This window comes from Salvelinus namaycush, chromosome 11 (assembly GCF_016432855.1).
Source record: "Salvelinus namaycush isolate Seneca chromosome 11, SaNama_1.0, whole genome shotgun sequence".
NCBI classification, from domain to species: Eukaryota; Metazoa; Chordata; class Actinopteri; order Salmoniformes; family Salmonidae; genus Salvelinus; species Salvelinus namaycush.
The window spans coordinates 27,433,771-27,447,784 of NC_052317.1; the positions used below are offsets into that span (position 1 = coordinate 27,433,771).

The 14,014-nt window shown below is 44.5% G+C and overlaps 1 protein-coding gene across 1 annotated transcript in view; it reads right to left on the reverse strand.

Moving 5' to 3' along the window:
• The window catches only part of LOC120055318 (adhesion G protein-coupled receptor L2-like), a 108,303-nt gene that overhangs the window by 31,147 nt on the left and 63,142 nt on the right, over positions 1–14,014 (reverse strand). Inside the window, exons 6-10 of the mRNA XM_039003194.1 lie at positions 11,999–12,301; positions 9,406–9,509; positions 8,410–8,595; positions 4,553–4,591; positions 703–886 (exon numbers count right to left, since the gene is read on the reverse strand). Coding sequence (XP_038859122.1) covers positions 703–886; positions 4,553–4,591; positions 8,410–8,595; positions 9,406–9,509; positions 11,999–12,301 — 816 coding nt within the window. The remainder of the gene's footprint in view (positions 1–702; positions 887–4,552; positions 4,592–8,409; positions 8,596–9,405; positions 9,510–11,998; positions 12,302–14,014) is intronic.

Genomic DNA, 14,014 nt, shown 5'->3' on the forward strand with positions numbered 1-14,014 from the left:
GGGTATAGACAAAAATGATAATTTTGCATTAGCATGGTGCAGTGTATAAGCTTTTCCTTATCTGCTTCTATTTACCATTTACTGAGAAAGGGTTAAGGCAGGGTTAGAGGATATAGCTACCATATAGAATATGAAATTATTCAATTGATTTCTTAGATTTTCCATGAGGAGACTGGACAGCTCATCTTGCAAGGCGAGCGGGGAACTCATAACCATGGAACAAAGAGGCTTGTGTGGGAAAATGACAGTTCACTGCACAAAGCTGACTTAAATGAATGAGATCACATTGCTAATAAACTGCCTGTGAGAACATATTAGCTTGCCTGGCGCTGAGCGAGACATCAAACCTCCTACTGTGACTTCAACTAAATGTGGTCTTTTTAAAAACCACTTTGCCTTTCTCCTGGAGGAATAGCTGTCCAGGTTCTTTTTCTGTCTAGAATGAGAAGCCCACGGAAACTAACATCAGTATCTTTCTACAGAATGGTTGTGAATGTTAACTTCCACTTCCTTGGACATAACAAACTGTTGTAAAAAAGCACATTTTACTACTGAGGTCAAAGTCATTTTCTTCCAAGACAGAGCCACAGTTCAATTAAAATAATAATTAAACTGTGGATTGTAACTGGCAGACGTGTCTGTCTCGTTTTTCCTTTTTATGAGTGACGGGCAGGGAGGGTAGAGAGAAGAAAATAAACATACTGATATTGTCTGCAGGCACTTTGACTACAGCGGGTTCAATCAGGTTGTCGGCAAGGACGAAGGCTCCTTCCTCCAGGGTATCCAGTAACATGGTGGCGGCGTGCGTTTGCTCCGTGGAATTCATGTCTTCCCAGGACTTCAGGGCTTCCGGCCTCAGGAGGTTGTCAACCGTATCCACAATGGCCTGTATCCGTGGAAACAAATGTCAGAGTTTGTTGCTTTTTTATACCTCATAAATTCTACAACTGTCTGCAGCAGAAAGGGGGCAAGGAAGGCATATTATGCAGATGGAAAGCAAGGACAAGCAAATCAACATCAACAACTAAACAATTTAATAAATAAGGTCACTGGCATTATAGGATGATATGAAGATACATTTAAATTAAAACATCACTTAAAGATGGCATGGCGGTCACAGAATATAAACTAAAGGAAGTTGTCTCCCCACTTTCCTGGTTTAGACCCATATATTTTCTTTTGAATAACAAAACTGTGCCAGAGGGGAAGTTGGAACACAAACCAAATGTTTTTCAAATGAATGGAGCAGTTCTTTCTCAATACTGCTCTCTTAGTTCCTGTTCTAAAACATCTTACTTTTCCCAAAGAACAATTATCTTCCTCTTCCCTAACAATGAATATATTCCATAACAGGATCTGATGATAATGGCCTTGAAATGTGCAGTTTTCCCTTCCTTGAGGCGAAAATGGTATCAAAAAACGGAATGCATTTGTTTCTTGGGTAGCAGTCGAAGTAAAGAAGGGGATAATTCTGCTTGTTTTCAATGGCAATCTTTTCATTTCCTGCTTGGCTGATAAGCAGTAAGTAAGCAAAACATTCCAAACCTTCTAGAAAAAGTATCATATTTTGATCAAACTGGAGGTCCCTGTGACCCTGTGCAGGAGAGTTCATGACTCCCATGTAGTTTAGCATATCTATATCCACACAGCAGCACTAACGCTAGCCCCACTGATGACTCCCATGTAGTTTAGCATATCTATATCCACACAGCAGCACTAACGCAAGCCCCACTGATGACTCCCATGTAGTTTAGCATATCTATATCCACACAGCAGCACTAACGCTAGCCCCACTGATGACTCCCATGTAGTTTAGCATATCTATATCCACACAGCATCGCTAACGCTAGCCCCACTGATGACTCCCATGTAGTTTAGTATATCTATATCCACACATCATCGCTAACGCAAGCCCCAATGACGACTCCCATGTAGTTTAGCATATCTATATCCACACAGCAGCACTAACGCTAGCCCCACTGATGACTCCCATGTAGTTTAGCATATCTATATCCACACAGCAGCACTAACGCTAGCCCCAATGACGACTCTTATGTAGCTTAGCATATCCATAGCCACACAGAAACGCTTGGCTAACCCCACAGATAAACATAGCCATTGGCATAATTACCCCACAAATCCATATCAACCCATGGCCCAATAAACCAGAGACAATTTAACCACAGGTGCCATTAACCACAGCAGAGGTCCAGGCTACACTATAGTGGTAATTAGGAAATAAAAAAGTCACTCACTGTACCAATTAGTGCAAAGCTGTGATTATCATCCACACACACACACACACACACACACACACACACACACACACACACACACACACACACACACACACACATACATACACACACACTAATTGACCATAGGCACAATTACACTGTTGCCTGGATTAACCATTGGGGGGATTAAACACAATGATTTATACATACACTAGATGACTGATGCGGGCGCTGTGTTGAAGCCCCGTGCCTCCATCTTACCACTCCCCCAGCATTGTAAAAAAATATATTGGAAGCTATAGAAATGCATTTACTAATATCTATATTTGTTTTTGCCACATTTATTTTATTACAGACACCTTAATGCATACTTCTAAATTGTTTTATGTGAGCTAAACATTTTTTTTTAAGTATAATTTTTTTCATTACTAATGTTGCTGTCCCCAGTATAACAACAAAAAATACTTAAATACATGTAATTTTGTCCTTGAAACATTTAATTGAAATATCGTAGAATTCCATTCATTCCTATGGAGGACTGCTCCTACTGGGGAGTACCAATACATTGCATCAGCAATCCAGGGTTTATATACATCATTGATTAAACCCTGTAGTCCCTCGCTATCAAACCAGACTGATGATTAACCAATGACCACAACATGTAAACAGACCACACAGCATGGCTACCATTATTACCTAGAGCTATGATAAGCTTACAGTCCAGCTCTGAATCGGATACCTATAGTGTCTGTCTGTGTCTCTCTATGGGGGAGTGCTGACCCTTCAGATGGGATAGATAGAGCCTCTGTTAAGGACCACACACACAACATCTAACGTTGATCTGCCGTTCGTTCGGGTGCGCTGTGCTTTAGGGACCACCCGCTGCTGGATGTCTGACTGCGCAAATTACGGCAGGCACTGTTCAGAGGTGATAATTACTCTCGGCTGGCAAACGCTATTGGTGTGTCCTTTATTGGACTGTGATGGGGGAGTCAGAGAGGGGATAGGGAGGATAGGAGAGAGGAGAGAGGAAGAGAGTCAAGAGAGGAGAGGGGTGTCAGAGAGAGGAGAGGGTAGCGTCAGAGTAGCAGTAGTGATTACAGGCCTAGGACCATTACACCCAGACAAACAGAGAAACACTCAACGGTCCTCCCTCCTGGCGAGAACCCCCCTTCCCTTGTAGGCGTGAAGGAGGAACAAAAAATGAAACAAATTCATGTCTTTAATTTGTGACAGTGTTAAAATAAAATAAAAACTGTTCTGATTGAGTCCTCTTTTATTCTCGCCTGGGTGGAGGTCGCACAACGCAACAATCACAAGGGTGTTACCCAAGATGCCCCACAGCGAACAGGACATTCTTGGGTGGTGGTGGTGCTGCTGACTTCACTAACATTGTCTATTGATGGATGGTGATGCATAAAGAAGACAGCCTTAAATCAAGTTGACAGAGACATATCCCAATTTTTCACAGTAAAAGAAACCTCAGTAAAAACAGCCCTAACTCATCATGGTGAAGATTGCGCCGACCAGTCAAACAGAGACTGATGCGAGAGACATAAGAGATCTGAGAAGGCTGGTTTGTGCCATGTAAGACAGGCCCACTTTGTGTTTACGCCAGAGCCGCTTCTTTCAACAGGACCTGCTCTCACATTATAAACTCGGAGCAAAGGAAAATGACATGGAGAGAGAAAGGAATTAAAAGACCCAACATCCGATATGAACATAAACACATTAATGGGACTGAACATGAATCCATCAGACAAACACAAAAATGTCAGCGAGAGGAAGAACATGGAGACGCTGAGAATGGTAAAGTGTAAGCAAGTGAAAAACTGGGTACACTGCCACTTTGATCACACTTACGGGTGACAGGGAGGTACAATTACGGCCGTGGGAAGGCAATTACTCATACAACGCACAAGGAGCAGACAGGAGATGGAGGGAGGGATGGAGAGAGGGATTGAGAGAGAGGGGGATGGAGAGAGAGATAAGTGATAGAAGGAGAGATATTAAAGATAAGGCAAGACATATTGACTGACAGACAGGCAGGCAGGCAGATAGACAAACAGACAGGTGAGTTGAGAGGTAGAGAGATGGATGGGTATACCGACAGGCTAATAGACACACAGGCAGATAGACAGGCTGGCAGATGGACAAGCAGAGAGACAGGTGGACACGTTGTGCATACAGACAAGCCAACAGATCATCACAGACGGACAGACAGCCATAGGCATAGCAACACCAATGCTACTGAGCATATTGTGGATACTTTAAGAGGTAAAGGTGTCTATGTGGAACCAGCAGGTATACAGTACCTTCATATATGCCCTGCAAGTCCTCTCTCTCTTTTGAAGCTTTTTAACACAAAGAGAAGATCAAGAACAAGAGAAACACCATTAGGAAGCAAAAAGCTTAGGGGAAAGAAAGAGGATAGTCTGTGTCTTCAGAAAACACATATCCTAAAATACACCACTTACCCAACTCGAATCAGGAAGGAAATTATAATATATAAACCTTATGTTAGGTAGATGAAATAAGAAGCTCACAATATATTATGTAGCACATTGTAAATGTGTTTCGGAAGCTGTATCTGAATATGCATCTAGCTTACATAACTACAAGGTCTTGGCTGGCAGAGACAAAGCTGCACAGCATAGCGTTGTAGAGGGGGAATTGCTGAGATTAAATTCCTATGCTTTGCATTAACGATGCTTTATAAAGCATTGAGACAATAAACAAAGCCAGAGGGGGTCATTTGGATTCCATGGCACTGAGGTTATAACAGTCTGCCAGCTCTGGGTTTTATTTAGAGCCTTTGTCGGTCTGTCTCGGTCTCAGTCAAAAGAGACGGATTCATTATTCCCACAGCTAGCTAAGTCGTTGCTGAAGGAGTGTAGCATTGTGCTGTTGTAAGACAGTACAGTCAGAACATAGACAGAAAGGTTCAGTCTATGACTAGCTACAAAGGTAACAAAAGAAAACACTACGCATGTGCATTTTGGTCCAAATCCACTTTGCTTTCACCTTTGCGTTCTGAATAGCACTGTAAAACTGTCATTCATTTCTATGACTGTGGCAGTTAGGCCTTAAGATTCCTGCTTGGGCCTTTCACTCAGAGAGACATGGTAAGTGCTCTGGAGGAGGGAAGGCAGCTCTGTTCTTGCCTGTCTGGTGGTAGAGAGGAGAGTTATTCTTTGTGTTGGCTAGCAGGGGGCTGCTATCCATTAGCTCTTAGAGCTGCCAGGTGAGAAAGCTGCATTTCAGAACCCAGTAATTTCTAGGAAAAGGTGGGGCTAGGGCTGGAAGAATATGCTCCCTCCCTACCCTCAGCCACAGCTCCCCCTAAGGGCTGGGGCTGCCTTTCCTCACTGCCTCCTCCACCTTTTGTTACGTTACAGCCTTATTCTAAAATGGATTAAATAAAATAAAATCTCATCAATCTACAAACAATACCCTATAATGACAAAGCCAAAATTCAGACCCTTTGCTATGAGACTTGAAATTGAGCTCAGGTGCATCCTGTTCAATTGATCACCCTTGAGATGTTTCTACAATTTGATTGGAGTCCATCTGTGGTAGATTCATTTGATCTTATATCTATCCTACTTTGCCTTTCTAAGGTCTTCGAAAGCCAAGTTAAATAGATCACTGACCATTTCGAATCCCACCGTACCATCTCCGCTATGCAATCTGGTTTCAGAGCTGGTCATGGGTGCACCTCAGCCACGCTCAAGGTCCTAAACGATATCATAACCGCCATCGATAAGAGACATTACTGTGCAGCCGTATTCATCGACATGGCCAAGGCTTTTGACACTGTCAATCACCACATTCTTAACGGCAGACTCAACAGCCTTGGTTTCTTAAATGATTGCCTCGCCTGGTTCACCAACTACCTCTCTGATAGAGTTCAGTGTGTCAAATCGGAGGGACCTCTGGCAGTCTCTATGGGGGTACCACAGGGTTCAATTCTCAGGCCGACTCTTTTCTCTGTATATATCAATGATGTCACTCTTGCTGCTGGGGATTCTCTGATCCACCCCTACGCAGACGACACCATTCTGTATACCTCTGGCCCTTCTTTGGACACTGTGTTAACTAACCTCCAGACGAGCTTCAATGCCATACAACACTTCTTCCATGGCCTCCAACTGCTCTTAAATGCAAGTAAAACTAAATGCATGCTCTTTAACCGATCGCTGCCCGTCCGTCCAGCATCACTACTGACTTAGAATATGTGGACAACTACAAATACCTAGGTGTCTGGTTAGACTGTAAACTCTCCTTCCAGACTCACATTAAGCATCTCTAATCCAAAATTAAATCTAGAATCGGCTTCCTACTTCGCGAAAAAAAGCATCCTTCACTCATGCTGCCAAACATACCCTCGTAAAACTGACTATCCTACCGATCCTTGACTTCGGCGATGTCATTTACAAAATAGCCTCCAACACCCTACTCAACAAATTGGATGCAGTCTATCACAGTGCCATCCGTTTTGTCACCAAACCCCATATACTACCCACCACTGCGACCTGTACGCTCTCGTTGGCTGGCCCTCGCTTCATACTCGTCGCCAAACCCACTGGCTCCAGGTCATCTACAAGTCTCTGCTAGGTAAAGCCCCACCTTATCTCAGCTCACTGGTCACCATAGCAGCACCCACCCGTAGCATGCGCTCCAGCAGGTATATCTCACTGGTCACCCCCAAAGCAAATTTCCTTCCAGTTCTCTGCTGCCAATGACTGGAAAGAACTGCAAAAATCACAAGAAGCTGGAGACTCATATCTCCCTCACTAGCTTTAAGCACCAGCTGTCAGAGCAGCTCACAGATCAGTGCATCTGTAAATAGCCCATCCAACTACCTCATCCCCATACTGTATTTATTTATTTATCTTGCTCCTTTGCACCCCAGTATCTCTACTTGCACATTCACCTTCTGCACATCTACCATTCCAGTGTTTAATTGCTATATTGTAATTACTTCGCCACCATGGCCTGTTTATTGCCTTACCTCCCTTATCCTACCTCATTTGCACATGCTGTATATAGATTTTTCTACTGTATTATTGACTGTATGTTTGTTTATTCCATGTGTAACTCTTTGTTGTTGTATGTGTTGAACTGCTTTGCTTTATCTTGGCCAGGTCGCAGTTGCAAATGAGAACTTGTTCTCAACTAGCCTACCCGATTAAATTTAGTTTTAATCGGGGGGGGGGGGGGGGGGGCCTTGGGTCAGGGGGATGACCAAGAACCCGATGGTCACTATAACATAGCTCCAGAGTTCCTCTGTGGAGAATCTTCCAGAAGGACAACCATCTCTGCAGCACTCCACCAATCAGGCCTTTATGGTAGAGTGGCCAGACGCAAGCCACTCCTAAGTAAAAGGCACATGACAGCCCACTTGGAGTTGGCCAAAACGCACCTAAAGGACACTCAGACCAGACAACAAGATTGCCTGGTCTGATGAAACCAAGATTGAACTGATGAAACCAAGATTGGCCTAATTGACAAGCGTCACGTCTGGAGGAAACCTGGCACCATCCCTACAGTGAAGCATGGTGGTGGCAGCATCATGCTGTGGGGATGTTTTCAGTGGCACTTACAGGGAGACTAGTCAGGATCAAGGGAATGATGAACAGAGCAAAGTACAGAGAGATCCTTGATGAAAACACCTTCTCCAGAGCGCTCAGGACCTCAGATTGGGGCGAAGGTTCACCTTCAAACAGGACAACGACCCTAAGCACACAGCCAAGACAACGCAGGTGTGGCTTCGGGACAAGAATGTCGGAGACCTGAATAGCTGTGCAGTGACGCTCCCCATCCAACCTAACAGAGCTTGAGAGGATATGCATAGAAGAATGGGAGAAACTCCCCAAATACAGATGTGCCAAGCTTGTAGCATCATATCCAAGAAGACTCGATGCTGTAATTGCTGGCAAAGGTGCTTCAACAAAGTACTGAGTAAAGGGCCTGAATACTTATGTAAATGTATATTGAAGTTTTTTTTTGTATAAATAACATTTCAAAAACTGTGTATGGAGTATTGTGTGTAGATTGATGGGGGGAAAACAATTTAATACATTTTAGAATAAGGCTGTAACATAACAAAATGTGGAAAAAGTCAAGGGGTCTGAATACTTTCCGAAGACACTGTATTGTTTTATATTACCTTGTTGAAGCTCCGCCCAGCCGAGTCCTTTTCGCTAGGCCGTAGCTCCTGGAGCTGAGCATCCAGGATGTCAACTAGCTGCTCCATGAGACGCACTGATGAGCTGACGTCACCGGCGAACACCGGGCCCTGAGTGTGGTGGGCCAGCTCATTGGCTAGGTTAGCCGCGTTCTCCCCACTACGGATCTAGAGTTGGAGAAAAAACGTAAATATTAATGGACTGTTTAAGCTTTTAATTACTTGTTTCTTACTAAATACAGATGTAAGATCTGGATTTGATCACTCTTTTGTTGCTGCAGCTTTTCCTGCGCCGGAGGAAATGCAGATGAGCTTCTTGACTGCATAAATTCACTGAAAACCCGCACTAACACATAGTTATATTAACAGTATTACACTTTCCATGTAGCCTCATTTTGACCAGATAATAGCCTAACCACCAATCATGCAACACTTTGGACTAAACGTTAAAATCCTGTTTCTGCAGGATTATTTAGCTGCGACAATACAGGTCAAATGAAGATCCTACATCTGTACCTGGAATGTGGTATGTTAACTATGTGATAACAATGGATACTGCTGATTTAATGTGGAGAAAGGAAGAAAACAGCACAGCAGGAAAAGGCTCAGGGTCATTGGTGCAACGTCTCTGGATGATAGGCATCACAGTGTCAGACCAGTATACAAGTAATGTATCACATACTGATTAAAACTCAAATCAATATTAAATGCTGCAAGCTATAGGCTACAGAGAGCAATTCAAAGTGGCAGAGAATTTTTTTACAGAGAAAAGTGCATTGAATGTGTATTTTTGTTCACATCTAGAAGTCATTCAGCGGAATACAGAATGTATGGGCAAACCACGTCTTTAGTGTTGCAACCAACAAGATGCTAATACAAATAGACTTTTCCCTTTCAGATAAAGAAGTAGAGAAACGTTGGTGTTTTGTTCCTTCCTCGCTGCCACCCAGGAGCCATGGGAGGACACTGCTGACCAACCTTTTGTGCCACTTGAGCGACCCAGTGGGAGGTACAGTTGCTGAGGTCGGGTCCCTTTGGGTTCCAGGTTCCCCCTGCTACCGTGCAGAGGTAGGAGGCGATGCCTGGAGAAACACACAACAAACAACAGTTACACAACCCTCTATTGTCTGTTTGTATTGTGTATTGAACAGTATGTGTGCATTTATTTGCGTAACTTTTTGTGATGTTGCTGAACACTGCCATCTTGAATACACGGTTATATCCCCTGCAAATGAGATTGTATGACAACGAGAAAAGCCTGTTTAAATAAAGGTTAAATAGAAATAAATGAAACAGAGTCAGGACATCTCTTTGTCCTGCTACTGCTCCTGTCCTCTTACTTACCTGGCAAACAAATGACTGAGGAAAGCCATGGTAAAAAAAAAAAAAGGTATGATGTGAAACATGGTTGACCAGTAGGAACTAGGAAGATTGCCAGCTTTGTAATGTCTAACTGAGTGGACACTACACAGTGAGAGATTCTCATACATTTCAGCTGTATTCTGTAGGAATCACTGTCTGTGTCCTTATAGTCTAACTGCGGGTTGTCAATTAATAAAATGCTATATATATATATATATATATATATACATATATACACTGCTCAAAAAAATAAAGGGAACACTTAAACAACACAATGTAACTCCAAGTCAATCACACTTCTGTGAAATCAAACTGTCCACTTTGGAAGCAACACTGATTGACAATAAATTTCACATGCTGTTGTGCAAATGGAATAGACAAAAGGTGGAAATTATAGGCAATTAGCAAGACACCCCCAATAAAGGAGTGATTCTGCAGGTGGTGACCACAGACCACTTCTCAGTTCCTATGCTTCCTGGCTGATGTTTTGGTCACTTTTGAATGCTGGCGGTGCTTTCACTCTAGTGGTAGCATGAGACGGAGTCTACAACCCACACAAGTGGCTCAGGTAGTGCAGTTCATCCAGGATGGCACATCAATGCGAGCTGTGGCAAAAAGGTTTGCTGTGTCTGTCAGCGTAGTGTCCAGAGCATGGAGGCGCTACCAGGAGACAGGCCAGTACATCAGGAGACGGGGAGGAGGCCGTAGGAGGGCAACAACCCAGCAGCAGGACCGCTACCTCCGCCTTTGTGCAAGGAGGTGCACTGCCAGAGCCCTGCAAAATGACCTCCAGCAGGCCACAAATGTGCATGTGTCAGCATATGGTCTCACAAGGGGTCTGAGGATCTCATCTCGGTACCTAATGGCAGTCAGGCTACCTCTGGCGAGCACATGGAGGGCTGTGCGGCGCTACAAAGAAATGCCACCCCACACCATGACTGACCCACCGCCAAACCGGTCATGCTGGAGGATGTTGCAGGCAGCAGAACGTTCTCCACGGCGTCTCCAGACTCTGTCACGTCTGTCACATGTGCTCATGTGCTCAGTGTGAACCTGCTTTCATCTGTGAAGAGCACAGGGCGCCAGTGGCGAATTTGCCAATCTTGGTGTTCTCTGGCAAATGCCAAACGTCCTGCACGGTGTTGGGCTGTAAGCACAACCCCCACCTGTGGACGTCGGGCCCTCATACCACCCTCATGGAGTCTGTTTCTGACCGTTTGAGCAGACACATGCACATTTGTGGCCTGCTGGAGGTCATTTTGCAGGGCTCTGGCAGTGCTCCACCTGCTCCTCCTTGCACAAAGGCGGAGGTAGCGGTCCTGCTGCTGGGTTGTTGCCCTCCTACGGCCTCCTCCACGTCTCCTGATGTACTGGCCTGTCTCCTGGTAGCGCCTCCATGCTCTGGACACTACGCTGACAGACACAGCAAACCTTTTTGCCACAGCTCGCATTGATGTGCCATCCTGGATGAACTGCACTACCTGAGCCACTTGTGTGGGTTGTAGACTCCGTCTCATGCTACCACTAGAGTGAAAGCACCGCCAGCATTCAAAAGTGACCAAAACATCAGCCAGGAAGCATAGGAACTGAGAAGTGGTCTGTGGTCACCACCTGCAGAACCATTCCTTTATAGGGGGTGTCTTGCTAATTGCCTATAATTTCCACCTGTTGTCTATTCCATTTGCACAACAGCATGTGAAATTTATTGTCAATCAGTGTTGCTTCCTAAGTGGACAGTTTGATTTCACAGAAGTGTGATTGACTTGGAGTTACATTGTGTTGTTTAAGTGTTCCCTTTATTTTTTTGAGCAGTGTATATTACTGCATTCTTGTCAACAATGAACAGTGTTGCCATAGTCTTACTACCTATTGGTACGCCTTCATGTCCGACATGTCTGCATTCCATACATTCCATTTCCATATTATTGAAATAACAATGATAACTCATCCCCCTCAGGCCACCTACTGTTTTTTTATCTTCCTATATTGTCTGTTTTGACAGTTCATTCATGGAATTATTTACTATTTGGCACTATTAGCATATTGTAGGTAATGAACATTACATCTTGGCACCTGTCTAATGTATGGAAAGCTATATGAAAGACAATGTGTAAACATACTAACATGTTCATACAGAGGAACACACACACTCCCTCCCTCCCTCCCTCCCTCCCTCCCTCCCTCCCTCCCTCCCGGTTCCTGATAGTACCTCTGGTTCCTTTGGGGCAGGGTCTTTCCACTGTGGCTCCAGTGTGTGTCTGGGGCCAGGAGATACCCCTCCTCATCGCTCCCTCACAGAAGCGCCTGGGGGTGGGAGGGATCTCTGGGGTGGTGGGGTCAGCTGTACCATGGGGGTCCTCCGCTGGTTTACCCGCCTCTCTCTCTCTCCCATCCCTGGGGTCTGCTGGAACTGTGGTGTTAACTGGGACCTTGACTATGACCATGGTGGTGGTGATGATAGTGGTTGTCTCAGGCAGGGCCGAGGAGAGGGAGACTTCTTCTATAGTTGGCACTAGGAGAAGAAGAGAGCAAAGAGAAAGTGGAGGTTATAGCTTTAATAAAACCCAGCCTTACCTTGAACTCCCTTTATACCTTTCAGACATACATCAGATATAACAGTCAGCAGGGAAAGTTCAAGGTAGTTTCAGTGTTTTAGTTCCACACCGCTTGGAGGGATGGCTGCTCTATGCTCTACTGAGTCACGTCTACTGGAGAGTCTACAGCAGCACTCAGGTATTACTCCACACTACTCCTCCTCTCTGTTCTGTTCTGTTAGGAGGAAACCTGTAAACACTACCTCAGCTATTTTCACCTTTACCCAATCTTGAAAATAACAGGAGGACAGGTAGTGTAGCAGCATCTGCCTGGCCTGGCTCTGCTTGGCAGTGATGTCCTTCTTGAGGGAGAGTCAGTAGGCTGATTAATATCAACAAGGAAGACAAAGCCTGCCTGCATTTGACTATTTTCTCCTCCCTTTCATCTCTCCCCTTGATAAAGCCGACGTAAGAAAACTAAACTGGAATGCTCTGGGCAAAAACCATACATCAGCTATAATGCTCAGCTGCTGTATTCAATGCACAGCTATAAAGAACATCTCTGTGTGTGTGCGTGTGTGTGTGTGTGTGTGTGTGTGTGTGTGCTGTGGTCACCAAGAAGGTGTGGTCTCTAGGCCTTTTCTACAGTGTCTACCCATTTGTGTGGTCACAGCACTGTGAATGTACAGTAGAATGAATGAAAGAAAATAAGAAAATAGATCAATAAAAACAGTATATGCGTACAGCCTGCGTATGAGCATGATGACTACACTGGCTGCCTCTTGCCTGACTGATTATATATCACAGCCACACGATTGCTAGCGCTGATAAGAGGTGGCTTCCCACAAGGAGGTCTGCTACTCTGAGAGTCCTGCAGTGCTGTCTTCAGAGGCCTAGGGAACTGGCAATATCTTGCTATCTGACGCTCCATCATCAGACACATATCTCCATTTCCTCCCCACCTGAATGGTGACAATGCCCACATTTAGCATCTGGGCTCTGGAGAGACTCGTCGTCTTTGTTTAGTGTTTCTGTTTCAGTGGAATATTGAAGTTCATAACAATGTCCTGTCTGTGGCTGTCTGTGTTAAGGAAAAAAGAGCTGAAAGTGCATAACCAACAATACATTAAATCTAGCATGACGTGGTTCTCAGAAAAAGAGGGTAAAAAAGGGTCCCAGGCAGCGACACATTTCTATTTAGAAATGTCAGGCAGGATCAGTCAGCCGTGTTGCAGTGTTGTTGTGTTATGACATTTCACTCAATGACCTTTTCTCCCATGGCAGAAGCAGTGTTTAATTGGCCCGTACTCATTCCTTCATTGTGCGTCCGTCTGTCTGTCAGCCACACACTCAATTGCTCGTTCACACATTTCTGAGCACTAAGTAACTATGCAAATGGAACTGACATATGTCCAGTTTATTGTTGTGAGAACAGATGTTGAGAGGATCTTATAATCTGAACAAAAATATATAGGCAAGTGGCAACAATTTCATCGATTTTACTGAGTTACAGTTGATATGAGGAAATCAGTCACTTAAAATAAATTAATTAGGCCCTAATCTATGGATTTCACATAACTAGGCAGAGGTGCAGCTAAGGGTGGGCCTCAGAAGGCATAGGCCCATCCACTTGGCATCAGGCCCACCCACTGGGGAGCCGGGCTAAGCCAATCAGAATTAGTTTCCCCCCA